Source organism: Bombyx mori, chromosome 7, assembly GCF_030269925.1.
Source record: "Bombyx mori chromosome 7, ASM3026992v2".
NCBI classification, from domain to species: Eukaryota; Metazoa; Arthropoda; class Insecta; order Lepidoptera; family Bombycidae; genus Bombyx; species Bombyx mori.
In genome coordinates, this window is record NC_085113.1 from 6,704,964 (window position 1) to 6,719,879 (window position 14,916).

Consider the following 14,916-nt stretch of genomic DNA (forward strand, 5'->3'; position numbering starts at 1 on the left):
GTTGAACTGTAAAGACTCCTTTAGAGGCGATTGGGGGTTATTGAGAAGTCCTACTTCTCGTGGCTAAACCTGTGCTTGTCTACCCATTCCAAGAAGTACTCCGAGCCAGTAAGATGAAATTACCATACAAAGATGAAGTACCACACATTCCAGTATACGGTAGTTTTCCAATTACAGAGCATAATGCGACTCAATGGCACACAATGCCGAATTATGCTGAAGCTTAATTGAAACGTGAAATAGTTTTCAAATGCATCAGCAGAGTGCGCTAAGTTCAATGTTGAAAAGAATATATTCATGGAGTTAGCAACCTCATTAATGTATAAATAATGTGGTAAACAATAATAATTGGTTGAAAACTATTTACGGTTATTTTAAGTAATTTGGATTTTGATTATTTCATTAACATTTTTTTTCGTTTTGAGTATTTTTTTTAAATGAGTTCTATGAAAATTATATAGTTTTTAATTGAATCATCCATACTTATATTTATTTTTTTAGCACAGTTTGAATAACTTTGATTATTTCCAAGAAACTACGACGAAACGAAAGACTTTCAAATTTTTTCAACAATAAATAATATTACTAACGATAATATAAACAAAATTTCGATCAATGCCAACTTAAAGAAAAAACACTTGTCAATTTTCTGTCACTGAGTCGGTATCATTGCGAGTATCACGCGAGAGCAGTACTTTTGAGAGTGCTTGATTGTGCGAAGGCCGGTTACAGTGCTTCACCGACCGTCTGTGCGTACGTTCCGTCCTGACGGTACGCATTAACCGATCGTCAGTTTGCTTCATTCAGTGCTCTCCTGACCAACAATCTGACCAGATTGGTATAGTCGGTACGCAAAAGGGAAGCGTTTGCAAATAGTTTAATTGCTGCTTATTATTTTCGAAAACGTTTAAGGAACGTTTTAAGTTTTTTTAATTATTTCAGAATGTCTATCAAGTTTTGATGAATCAGCACATACTTCTTGCCAGGCCTTTAACTTGGCATCGCGATCTTTATATAACACGTGGCCTTTGTCCCACAGCGGTTCACGAACTTCGGTGATTGGGCGCTCGGTGTCGATATATTTGGTCACGTTTAATATGAAATCGCTTTTTTTGATGATGATACCCACATCCGTACGGTCGGTCCACCGATCGGTGCAGCACTGAACGCGTTTATTTGTTTCCATTGCGCGTCGGTCGACCGACGACACGCATGCGGACGCGCTAGACCGACGGTCCTCGTACGCAGTGCATTGCAATATACGCGTGCGTACGGTCAGTCCAGCACTGTAATGATTTATGAATTTTCATATAAACGACAAGCGCGACTGACGTACGCACAGACGGTCGGTGGAGCACTGTAACCGGCCGAAGCGTTGCTGTAGTTGGAACATTCAACGTTGAGCATTATCCCGCTTAATGCGCTCCAGTGCTGTCATTGGAAAACAGGGAATATCATTTTTCATAAAAATTAGAACATAAATTAAAATAAGACGTGACTCAAAGGTCTAGGTTACCAGGTTATAAAATCCCTTATTTTTTTTATTAAGTGTATAATCATCGCATGGGCTATGCGCGTGTCTTCCCATTAAGTCGCCATTTTGAAATTTAATAAGAAATGGAAATTTGAAAATATTTCATGCTGTTTGTTAGTAGATACCCAGTGTGAATTTTACTGAGATAATAATAGCTACGTTCCGAAAATAACACTAGACGATGTCGGACAAAAAGCGTTTACTGAACGATCTTAGAGTAATAGACTTGCGTGCCGAATTAGAGAAACGTAACCTAGACAAGAGCGGTGTTCGTGGTGTTCTGATACAACGCCTGTCGAAGGTAACATGACGTGCTTAAATTATCGCATTTCTGAAAAAGTTAAGCCACTAAATTTTTTTAAATTATATATTTCTAGTATTTGGAAGAGGAGGGACATGATCCGACCACTTTTAAATTTGAATTGACGACCTCTGACGCAAAGACACCTTCAAAGCGAACAAGGCGAACGGAAAGCTCCCTAGAGCAGGAAAGCGACGAGACGCCGCTTATGGAAGATATGATCGTACAGGACGACGCTGGGGAAGAAGAAGAAATTGAACAGAACATTAAACAAAAATCAAGTGACGAACCTAACAGCAAATCCAATATGGAAGTTGACGAAAGTGATAAAAATAGTAGAAAAAGAGAATTAAAGGATGATCAAGAAACCACCCCGGCTAAAAAACCCTGTATTCATAAAGAAAAGAATGATGAAGACCATAAAGAAAACACAGATGCAGATGATAGTATCAACTTAGATATTGGAGATGACGAATTACTTAATGAGGAGGTATGTTTCTATTTCTTCAGTGTAACTGTAAAACTACCATCGGCAAATACTAAAGTCACAAATGGGTACATGATGGAAGTAGATTAAAGTATCCACATCAATGTTCTATTGTTTGTTGTGTATATAAAAATATAAAGTGCAATAAAATGAAAGTTCACTTTATTTATTTAATTGTCTAGCTAGCCTAACAACTGCAAAAAGCTGACAGTTTACCTTCTCTGTTGCTATATTTACGGTTCTAAATCAAGATAGTTAAAATATTGGAAATAAGCCAATTTCATACTCTCATCCTTATCTCTTGCAGACTGACACCAACACCAAAAGTAATAAAAAAGGTAAGTTTCATTGGATTAATTTGATTTCAGTTGAACTGAGTTAAAACTAATATGACTTTAATAATTGCATTGCAATGCCAATTACATATGACCACTGGAGACATCATTTAATATTATACTAAATCAAATACAGTAAAATATAATTTATGAAGTTTAAAAAAAAGAAAAGGGTTTTACAGGCGGTTCCCCATTCCACATTTAATGTGGATTTCAGCAATGTCAGGGGCCTACATAGCAACCTTGACGCCGTACACCACCACCTCGAGACGGCGCAGCCTGCCCTGCTTTTTTTAACGGAGACGCAGATATCTGCTCCGGACGATACCTCATACCTTGAATACCCCGGCTACGTATTGGAGCACAACTTCCTACGTAAAGCCGGGGTGTGCGTATTCGTCCGGGCGGATGTCTGTTGTCGCCGTCTTCGGGGCCTCGAACAACGGGACCTGTCCCTCTTGTGGCTGCGCGTGGATCACGGGGGCTGTATCCGAATCTACGCGTGCCTGTACAGGTCCCACAGCAGTGATGCAGGTTCAACTCTGTTTGAGCATGTGCAAGAGGGGACTAACCGCGTGCTTGAGCAGTACCCATCTGCGGAGGTGGTGGTTCTTGGAGACTTTAACGCTCACCATCAAGAGTGGTTGGGGTCCAGAACCACTGACCTCCCGGGTCGGACTGCCTACGATTTCGCCTTGGCCTACGGCTTCTCCCAGCTGGTGACACAGCCCACCCGTGTCCCAGATATCGAGGGGCACGAACCTTCTTTGTTGGACCTTCTGTTGACCACGGATCCGGCCGGATACAGTGTGGTGGTCGACGCTCCGCTTGGATCGTCTGATCACTGCCTTATTCGTGCTGCCGTACCACTCTCTCGTCCTGGTCGTCGAACGACGACCGGGTATCGTAGAGTTTGGCGGTATATGTCAGCAGATTGGGATGGATTGCGTGAATTTTACGCATCCTACCCATGGGGGCGGTTCTGCTTTTCCTCTGCTGATCCTGACGTCTGTGCGGACCGTCTTAAAGACGTGGTGCTCCGGGGGATGGAATTGTTTATTCCCTCCTCTGAAGTGCCCGTTGGGGGTCGCAGCAGACCCTGGTATAACAATGCCAGTAGGGATGCTGCACACCTCGAGCGGTCCGCATAAGTGGCATGGGATAATGCCAGGAGACGTCGGGATCCTAACATCTCAGGGGAAAGGCGGAAATATAACGCCGCTTCCAGGTCCTACAAGAGGGTAATTGCCAAGGCGAAGTCGGAGCACGTTGCTAGAGTTGGCGAGCGATTAAAGAGCTATCCCTCCGGGAGCCGTGCTTTTTGGTCGCTCGCCAAAGCTGCAGAAGGAAACTTTTGTAGGTCTAGTCTCCCACCACTGCGCAAGTCCGATGACACTCTGGCCCACAGCGCGAAAGAGAAGGCTGACCTTCTGGTCAAACTCTTCGCCTCGAACTCGACTGTGGACGACGGGGGTGCCACACCACCGAACATCCCCCGGTGTGATAGCTCCCTGCCGGATATCTGCTTCACACAGTGTGCAGTTAGGCGGGAGCTCCGACTCCTGGACGTCCATAAGTCGAGTGGGCCAGACGGCATCCCCGCAGTGGTTCTGAAAACGTGCGCCCCTGAGCTGACACCTGCGCTAACGCGTTTGTATCGCCTCTCTTATTGCGCTAACAGGGTTCCGTCTTCATGGAAGACCGCCCACGTCCACCCTATCCCCAAGAAGGGTGACCGGTCGGACCCGTCGAGCTATAGGCCTATCGCGATAACTTCCTTGCTTTCCAAGGTGATGGAGCGAATAATAAATACACAACTCCTGAAGTATCTTGAGGATCGCCAGCTGATCAGTGACCGACAGTACGGTTTCCGTCACGGTCGCTCAGCTGGCGATCTTCTTGTATACCTTACTCACAGGTGGGCTGAAGCCTTGGAGAGCAAGGGCGAGGCTCTTGCTGTGAGCCTTGATATCGCGAAGGCCTTCGACAGGGTCTGGCATAGGGCACTTCTATCGAAGCTACCATCTTACGGAATCCCCGAGGGACTCTGCAAGTGGATCGCTAGCTTTTTGGATGGGCGGAGCATCACGGTCGTTGTAGACGGTGACTGCTCTGATACCATGACCATTAACGCTGGCGTTCCACAAGGTTCGGTGCTCTCCCCCACGCTTTTCATCCTGTATATCAATGACATGCTGTCTATTGATGGCATGCATTGCTATGCGGATGACAGCACGGGGGATGCGCGATATATCGGCCATCAGAGTCTCTCTCGGAGCGCGGTGCAAGAGAGACGATCAAAACTTGTGTCTGAAGTGGAGAACTCTCTGGGGCGAGTCTCCGAATGGGGTGAATTGAACTTAGTTCAATTCAACCCGATAAAGACACAAGTTTGCGCGTTCACTGCGAAGAAGGACCCCTTTGTCATGGCGCCGCAATTCCAAGGAGTATCCCTGCAACCTTCCGAGAGTATCGGGATACTTGGGGTCGACATTTCGAGCGATGTCCAGTTTCGGAGTCATTTGGAAGGCAAAGCCAAGTTGGCGTCCAAAATGCTGGGAGTCCTCAACAGAGCAAAGCGGTACTTCACGCCTGGACAAAGACTTTTGCTTTATAAAGCACAAGTCCGGCCTCGCGTGGAGTACTGCTCCCATCTCTGGGCCGGGGCTCCCAAATACCAGCTTCTTCCATTTGACTCCATACAGAGGAGGGCCGTTCGGATTGTCGATAATCCCATTCTCACGGATCGTTTGGAGCCTCTGGGTCTGCGGAGGGACTTTGGTTCCCTCTGTATTCTGTACCGCATGTTCCATGGGGAGTGCTCTGAGGAATTGTTCGAGATGATACCGGCATCTCGTTTTTACCATCGCACCGCCCGCCACCGGAGTAGAGTTCATCCATACTACCTGGAGCCACTGCGGTCATCCACAGTGCGTTTCCAGAGATCTTTTTTGCCACGTACCATCCGGCTATGGAATGAGCTCCCCTCCACGGTGTTTCCCGAGCGCTATGACATGTCCTTCTTCAAACGAGGCTTGTGGAGAGTATTAAGTGGTAGGCAGCGGCTTGGCTCTGCCCCTGGCATTGCTGAAGTCCATGGGCGACGGTAACCACTCACCATCAGGTGGGCCGTATGCTCGTCTGCCTACAAGGGCAATAAAAAAAAAAAAAAAAAAAAAAATGAGTAAAAAAACAGTGCAAATAGTGTATTGCTTCTAGGAAGCAACAACTTTTCTTGAAATTTGTCTATTCTATCAGTGAAATTTAAAAGTATATTGAAAAAAAATGTGTTGATCGGAAAGTGGTACAATTTAAAATGAAGTAGGTGCTGATTTGATTTGACTGAGATGGCCACAACAAGGAATCAATGCAATGCATTTGAAGAAACGTGCAATGCACTCTGCTGTGTCAAGTAAAAATGAATCCTGAATTGCTGCAATTACCTCTTGGAGAAAGTTATGCCCCAGTGCAAATTGACAGAGCTGACCTCCCTGATTTGTGTTCCTCATTACAAGGTGATACCAGTGTCTACAGAATGTAAAAAAATTATTATAATGGACATTGTGACTCAGGGCTCCTATAATACAGATGGTGGTGCTAATCTCCAATCGAGTTTTCAGGTCAAAATTTTATGTACTTACATCATCAAGTGAGACAACAAGGAAGATTTTTAAGCAAGATATTAAGAGTTCTACAGGCAAGAGCCAGTGCCGGCCGCTCCAATACTAATGAGCGACCAGTGCTGCCTCCTCTCACAACTGATACTGGTGTAGATGATGGTGAGAACGAGGACAACACGGGGACGACCAACGAGAATACCACACAGGACACTGCTGCTGCTGGCTGCGATTCCATCTCAACGGAGGATCATCAAGTTAATGCAGAAACTTCAGCCATTAGGTTGGTGTACGTCGAACGGCAGCTGCTTCGCCCCGTCACGCAACTATTCTGCTCCGATTGTCATGTATACGTTAATTTAATTTTTCTTATCACTACAAAGTTTTGCATTAATTTACCATAAACTGGATATTGCTGACCTGGAATAATCTACAGCTGACATCATCAACACAGAGGATCCAGTCTGAAAAATGAAAAGGAACAGCAGGCAATTTCTGCAAGATTAACATATCTTGCTTAGAAGATAAAACAACAGAGTTCAGGTGTGAACAATGCAACAAGCAGCGGAACCAGCCTTCGAGTTTTCGGCCACAACAACAACGTGCAACGTGAATTAACCGAGTCTTCGAGCTGCTTTCTAACTTCATGAACAGTGGAATAATTATGCAAAACTTTGTAGTTGATTATTGTATTTCTGTATCATTCACCATCAAGATATAAATGTTTCACAAACTTAGAATTTATGTTGATAAAGGTATAAATATAACAGTAGCAATTTAAGCTTTAAGTACACTGTTTTTTCTTATTTTTGCAGCAACGAGGATGACAAACATGATAATCAACAGAAAGGTATGACATAATAATATTGTTATGACAAAGTGCATCTTTTTTGTTTATTATTATTACAGTAAATTTGTGTTTTTTCAACAGATGAGAAGGAAAAAGACAATGAAGGTGACAAAAAGGAAAAGAAAGATGAAAGTAAAGAGAGTGGTGCTCGTAATCTCTGGATAAGTGGATTATCAGGGGACACTCGTGCCAAAGACCTGAAGCAACTCTGCAGTAAACATGGAAAAGTATAAAGCTAATTTAAATCAGATAGATGCCATTGATTTTATGCTAATAAAGTAACAGCACAATTGTATCATCAAAATCATAATTTTACCTTTAGGTAATTGGAGCGAAAGTAGTAACAACAGCGAGATGGCCTGGATCACGTTGTTTTGGATATGTTACCGTGGCTACAGCACAAGATGCGGAAAACTGCATCAAAAATTTGCACAGAACAGGTAACTTTTGGGTATCAAGAAATTTTGCAATTTTAAAAAAAACGGAATTGTATAACAATTTATAAGAACACTTTAAATTCAGTACATATTAGTAATTAACTTTGTAATATGATCTGATTCTCAGAGCTACATGGTCGCATGATTTCTGTTGAGAAGGCTAAATCGGAATCTGAGTCGTCATCCCGTAGACAACCAGTGGTGCGGCCTGAACGACGGCCAAGTAAGGACAAGAAGGAGGAAAGTAAAGAAAATGAGGTTTGTAACATTTAGTCCTTACTTGAGCTCCCAAGTCCTTAAAATAATTAACGCTAAATATATTTTTCTACGAAACAAATTTTATTTCAGGAAGTAAAAGACGAAAATAAAGATATCAAAATTAAAAAGGAAGGGGATGTGTCTGCTTCTGAGAGCAATCGCTCTACATCTCGCACACGAGAAAAGTCTCATCGCTCTGATAGGGTGAGGTGAACATTGCATATTTTATTAATTATATTTTAATTTATTTGTTGTATGTCTAATAAATTTTTTTCTTTAGGAAAAGCCTAAAAGGAGCACTAAAAGTAATGAGCGAAGACGATCCCCTAGAGAAGTGCTGTCATTTTCAAAAATATGGGTAATTTTATTTCATATTCTTTTTACACATAACTTCATTGGTAATTTTGGGTAGTTGATTTAAACTCAATATATTTCTTAATTGCTCATAGCCCAATAAATATGACTATCCCATAGTGGTTGCGACTTGGACACGGTGGAGTACACGTACGTCGCCTGCCCCCTCACGGGAGGGGTGGCACCGTGACCTTCTCGCAAAAATAGGAAACGCCTTGTCGTTGCCGAGTGTTGTAGCATCGATGGCGACGAGCCGTGGAAGGCTACACTCGACTTCTGCGAGTGCACTATCTCGCAGAAGGAGGTGGCGGGGCGCGTGAGAGACGCGGACGGAGGGGGCCAGTGAAGCGTATGTCGCCCAAGCCCTGGCCCTCTTAAGTGTTTCGGGTCGCCCGCCCTTACATGTCGATCTGGGTACCGGCAAGGGGGGCCTAAGAAGACGACGTGCAAGCTGTTTTGCACGCGTTTTACGCAAGAGTAATTTTTCGTAATGGGAATTATTAAATAAAGTTTAAAATAAATAGATTATTAAAATATTTTTTTTGTATATAGAAAGAGCGTGACGTCGCCCGGGCCCGCGAGCGGTCCCGCGCCGCCCGCGAGGAGGAGCGCCGCCGTCGCGCCGCCGAGGAAGCCTTGCGGGAACGCGAGCGCCGACAGCGACAGGAGAAACATCGTCTCGCGCTCGAGAGAGAGAAACTCCGTGCTGAACGGTAAATATACAACCGGTTATAAAACTTTATTTATTTTGACTTCCAGGCACTAAATACAAAAGGCCTGGCTGACAACAAAAAATTTCGAAGACTTAAGACTTAGGTTGATTCCTTTTTTATTTCTGTGACCAGATCTGGTAAATGTATTTTAATGCAATTGGGTGGGTAAATTTATTTTCCCTATGTTATGTGGTAATTAACGAAATGTAAATATTTTGAGATTTTCTGTTGTTAATTTCATAATTATCAGCATAATATATGATAAAGCAATCTGATGACACTTTACAAATACTTAGCTATTAAAAAATTATAATTCATTGACACATTTTAGTGAAAAAATTGAACGTGAGAAAAATGAACTGCTGAGATTAGAGCGTGAGCGACATAGATTGGAACGTGAGAAACTTGAGCTTGAGAGGTTGGAACTGAAAAGAGCACAACTCAGGTATCTAAATTTAGATTAATTTAAAACTTTCAAGATTTTTTTTGTTTTTTATTGCTCATAAAATCGCTTAATACTCATAAATCACCTCCTGTCAATAAAAAAAATGTCTGTACAGATTAGAGGAAGAACGTCGTAAGCGCGGGTACGAGAGTACCAGCGGCGGAGGGTCTGGAGGTGGTGGGTACCGCGGGGGTGTAGAGCCGGCCTACGAGCGCGAGCGACACAAGCGGGCCGCTCCGCCCCCGCCCCCGCCGCCCCGCGCCCACTTTGACGCACCCCCTCCACCGCGCTTCGACACCGCGCCGCGCGACCGTGACCGCGACTACAAGCGCGACTACCCGCGACACGTCTCCTGTTAGTCCCCGCTCTTACTACCACTAGCCCACTGAGTTTCTAGCCGGATCTTCTCAGTAGGTCGCGTTTCAGAACCGGTGGTAGATTCTGCGAAGCACGGCTCTTGCTAGGGTTCGAGTTAGCAACGTCGTCAGGCTTGAACCCCGCGAGCTCACCTACTAGTTAGTTACGCTGATATAGCCTCTCAAGACTCAGCTTAGGTAGGAAAAAAAAAAAAAACTACCGCTTAACACTGGCCACCACTAAACTAAACTGCACGGTAGGCCAGTGGTCGGGTCGCCGATGCCGCCGGTCCGCTATCCTGTGGGCGCAAGGACAAGAGACGCCCTGCGCTATCTTGTCAATCAGTTGAATTATCTCATCCGAGGTTCAGATAAGTAATTTGTCGTTCCGATATAATAATTGGCGCAACTATTATCTCCATTTTAGAAAATTCACAGTATTGATCTTAAATAAAACAAGAAACAGAAATTTATTGCCCAATAGCTATTGTAATGTCACAATTCAATTTACATTGCGCCATCCGGAACTACAACAACGCAAACCTACCCAGCGTCAATACGAATTCGTCTTTTTATTCGGGTCTTCAATTTTACAATATAATTTGTATATACAAGGAAAATTTGAAAAGTAGGATGGAGGGATATCCCCGTGCTTATGCCGCAACTGTCGAGATTAAGTAGGTACCAAGTATTTCATTAATAATTATACAAAAACTTTTCACTTCCAGCGAGTGCAATTAAATACTCGAGCAACGGAAGCACTAACGATGACGCGAGGCAACCAATACCGCCTGGAACTAGACCGAAGGAACCTGGGTGTGTAGCTATATTTACTTGAAAACTTCCATTGAATTAAATAATAATTGATGATATAAAAAAAAATTAAATTTATTTAATATGCAGCCGTTCGTATGACTCCCGTGAAAGTCGTTCATACCGCCCGTCGCCGCCAGCCAAGCCAGAGGTTCGCTGGAACACTGCGCCGCGATATACTGATTCGGCACCCCCCACCAAAGGTAAAGACTGCCATAACGTTAGTAAAACAATAAACCAATAATGGGGAAAAAAATCGTAATTTTATAGAAAATTTTATTATCCTCCTCCTAATATTATGGCATACTTTGAAGTGTTATGAAGATGAAAATGTAAACTTCTCAGAAAAAAAAACTGTTCCATTAAAATAGTTTATAGGTCCATAATTCAGGAATCAGCTGATAAAAAATAAAAATATTTTAGGTTCACTTTACTTTGTATACTACTTTTAAAGTACTGACAAAATTCTAGTAGTGAGAATTATACTTAAATGCTAGTTTGATTGGCTAGGTAGTAGTGGCGGCGGTGGTGGCGGAGGCGGGGGCGGCGGCGGCGGCAGCAGCGAGGTGTGGAGCGGGGACACGCGATACACCGGCTACGAGGCGCGCTCCTACCAGTCCTACCAGCCGCCGCCGCCGGGTGCCTCCTACCCCGACAGATACGCACCGCCCTCTCGAGACTATCCACGCAAATACTAGGTCTGCATACTACCGCTAACATCAGTGTGAGTTTTTAACGTTCTCGATATCGTAAAAGTTAGCTTTTATTTGTATGGAATGGGATCGTTTGCTTACGTTTGCCGTTAGGGGCGCTGTTCCAACTGCATACAAAATTGGATTAACTTTTACGCTATCGAGAAAGTTAAAAAACTCGCACTAAGCACACAGGAGGCCTAACTTGTAATAATTAAATAGATACATAATTATACTTCAAAAGCATAATACTACTGCTGTTTTCTTTACCGTTCTGGTTATTCTCTATACTATTGTTATATGTATCCAGGTATTTGAATTTCAAGTTCATAAATACATTGAAAATTATCATGATTTAAAAACTACAGTCCCGCAAATGGAGCATAAAAAACTGAAATCTTCAACATATTTTGTGTTTATTACAGGATTTAACAAAAGTTGAATGCAGTGCCGATTTTCAAGATCTATTTGTGATGGAGAATTCGTAGCTTCGTAAAGTTTGTTTGTAACATGTGAATTAAGTCATTCCGTATTGTGTGCATTGTTTAAAGAAATTTTATTTCATACATTAAAAACTTATGAAGGTGTAATAGTTTTATAAAAATGTAAAACATGTGTAATGTGCAGGACTTTTTACTATTATAGAATACTTAAAAGAGGTCTTTTAAGTAATAAAATTAATCAATATGAAAATATTACAAAAAACATGTGTTAAGTTTAGAAAATGTGTAAAATATCCACATTAAGGACTTCAGAAAGCATATTGGGAATAATTCAATAAAAGGTACACCTACAATTAATAAATGTGATTTTTTGTTTAATGCATTTTAGTGGAAACTCATTTCGAACTCTACTTTAACCCTTTCAACTTTGTCTGGATCACCAGGGTTCTATTTTTAAAGTAATATTTTATGGGCAACCATAAATTTCAATTTCACTGAGAAACTAGCGGCGCAACCTAATCATGTTCACAAATTGAACTGTTCTAATGATTGTGTCAATTTGGTTACGCCAACAACTGCTAACGCGTGCACGGCTTATCATTGGTTTCTACAACTTACGCCATCTCTATTAAATCTGACGCTGTTTGGTGTCAAAGTTACGAACCTGGTTACCCAGTGAAATATCACCCTAAATCACAGATGATCAAATATTACATTATTACTAATTTCTTGACTAGATAAATAAATGTAATACGAACCAGGTTAAAAAGTTTGCTTTTAAAGGCTTATTAATTATGTGTCAATCTCGTCAAACGAAAGTTTGAAAAATTAACTCTACAATTTAGCTGATTGAAAATTGACAAGTACTGTCTTTAACATTCCCATTAATTTATTTTTGATAATAGCAAAAAATAAAGCTGCCTCGACAATAGAGTACAATTTGATCTGTTAATATATTTTGTTTGTAGAATCTGCACTAACAGTCACGTGGTCCGAGTAGTGTCTGATGGATGACGAAAAATTCAACTCAACATTTTTAAAAATCGTTAGAAACTTGTTTTGAAAATGCATTTTTCAAATGCTAATGAAAACTGCACTTTAAAATGATACGGGATAACCATTATAGTCCGTTGTGAGTATTTCATCAATCTCAATTCTTATCGGAAGACCTTATTCGTTTCGATCGACCGTATGTAAAATATTGAATTTATGTGAATTATTCTGGAAAATCAATACCTGAAAGTTAGGAAGATTCTCCAGACTTTATTTTACTGGCAAAACTGCTCTGCCAAAGCGATCTAGTGGGGTTGCTACTGCTCTGCTCATTTCTGTCTTCAAAGAGCATTCAGATTTGAAGGGTGGGGTAGCCGTTGTACTATAAAGTGAGACTTCATTCATATCTCAGACCAGTCCATACCGTGGGCCCCGAAGGTCAAATATTTAGGCGTCACCCTCGACAGAAGGATGACATTCCGCCCTCATATTAAGACAGTACGCGACCGTGCCGCCTTCATTCTAGGACGTCTCTACCCGATGATATGCAGGCGAAGTAAAATGTTCCTTAGAAATAAGGTGACAATTACAAAACTTGTATACGCCCCGTCATGACCTATGCAAGTGTAGTGTTCGCCCACGCGGCCCGCACTCACTTAAAATCCTTCCAAATTATTCAATCCCGTTTTTGCAGGATAGCCGTCGGAGCCCCGCGGTTCGTCAGGAACGTCGACCTCCATGACGACCTGGACTTAAGTATATGCAGTCGGCCTCGATGCGCCACTTCGATAAAGCGGCACGACACGAGAACCCTCTCATCGTGGCCGCCGGTAACTACATTCCCGATCCTGCGGACAGAATGGAAAGCAGTCGACGTCGCCCAAAACACGTCATCTCGGGTCCTCCCGATCCACTAACGGTGCTTCTAGGTACTTCAAGCACCGGTCACCGCTCTCGTCGAACCCGTCGCTTGCGACAAAGGGCTCGACGAGTAAATTAACTCTCAGACACAGCCCACTGAGTTTCTCGCCGGATCTTCTCAGTGGGTCGCGTTTCCGATCCGGTGGTAGATTCTGCGAAGCACGACTCTTGCTAGGGTTCGTGTTAGCATCGTCGTCAGGTTTGAGCCCCGTGAGCTCACCTACTAGTTACGGTTACGCTGGAATAGCCGCTCCAGGCTACCAGCTTAGGTAGGAAAAAAAAAAAAAATAGGTGAGTAGCGACACTTATGTGGTTGATGGATGACTCCGGTAACAACGTAAAACCTGGGCTGTGAGCTCGTTCACCCATCTAAGCAATAAAATATATTGTTTACCTATCCCTTCAAAATATTAATAATTTAGGTTTTTTTTTTTTGTTTTTTTTTGCATTGGCATTGGCCAACTTGGTCCATAAACACAACCCACTGAGTTAGTTTCTCGCCGATTCTTTTCAGTGGGTCGCGATTTCGAACCAGTGGTAGATTCAGCGAAATATTGCTCTCACTAGGGCTAGTGTTAGCAAGTCTTCTCAGGCTAAACCCTGTGAACAGTCCACGCGTAGTTGGAATAGCCCCATAAGGTACCAAAAATCATTCTTGTTACGGTAAAACCCAAATCTTACTGTGTCAACGTAGTGAGTGAAAAATCTCAGGTTACAGCCCCGTGAACTTACCTACTCGCTCGGTCACGCTGGCATAGCCTCAAAGCTACCATCTTAGGAAGGAAAAAAAAGAGTGTAACATTGGAAAGTCCAATTCTTGGGGCAATAGGACTGAGACGAAAACTGTGCTAAAAATAGAGCATTAGAAGCACAACGATGCCTTAAGATTTAACTAAGAAAGTAACAAATTGAAAAACTTCATTCGACGTTTTATGTGATGTTACCTTATTCATGCTCTTCCAGATTTTTTCAGTCGTGGTTAAGGACTAAGGGCAAATTCGGATATTGTAAAATTGTAAATTGCGTACCGTAGTTGCTTTGTTCAGTGTATGTAGCAATAAAAAAATGTCACAATAAATCAGTTTTTTTAATTTTTTTATTGCTTAGATGGGTGGACGAGCTCACAGCCCACCTGGTGTTAAGTGGTTACTGGAGCCCATAGACATCTACAACTTAAATGCGCCACCCACCTTAAGATATAAGTTCTAAGGCCTCAAGTATAGTTACAACGGCTGCCCCACCCTTCAAACCGAAACGCATTACTGCTTCACGGCAGAAATAGGCGGGGTGGTGGTACCACCCGCGTGGACTCACGAGGTCCTACCACCAGTTCAACGTGTTAAGGACGAACAGATTTTTTTAAAGGT

General features: G+C 42.6%; 1 protein-coding gene across 2 annotated transcripts; it reads left to right on the forward strand.

Moving 5' to 3' along the window:
• The first annotated feature begins 738 nt into the window (after window positions 1-738).
• Window positions 739-12,017, forward strand: LOC101742702 (scaffold attachment factor B2). 2 transcript variants are annotated; one of them, XM_004931265.5, is made up of 16 exons: window positions 739-1,835; window positions 1,912-2,325; window positions 2,630-2,660; window positions 6,431-6,557; window positions 7,090-7,124; window positions 7,206-7,351; window positions 7,447-7,564; window positions 7,689-7,819; window positions 7,910-8,023; window positions 8,100-8,177; window positions 8,726-8,886; window positions 9,218-9,331; window positions 9,447-9,685; window positions 10,416-10,503; window positions 10,591-10,703; window positions 11,618-12,017. In XM_004931265.5, the coding sequence occupies exons 1-16, from the start codon at window positions 1,716-1,718 to the stop codon at window positions 11,632-11,634; spliced, it is 2,046 nt and encodes a 681-aa protein (XP_004931322.2). In that variant the 5' UTR covers window positions 739-1,715; the 3' UTR covers window positions 11,635-12,017. The 2 variants fall into 2 exon arrangements, with proteins under 2 accessions (XP_004931322.2, XP_062525365.1); XM_062669381.1 differs by lacking the exon at window positions 11,618-12,017 and adding an exon at window positions 11,011-11,443.
• The last annotated feature ends 2,899 nt before the right edge of the window (window positions 12,018-14,916 follow it).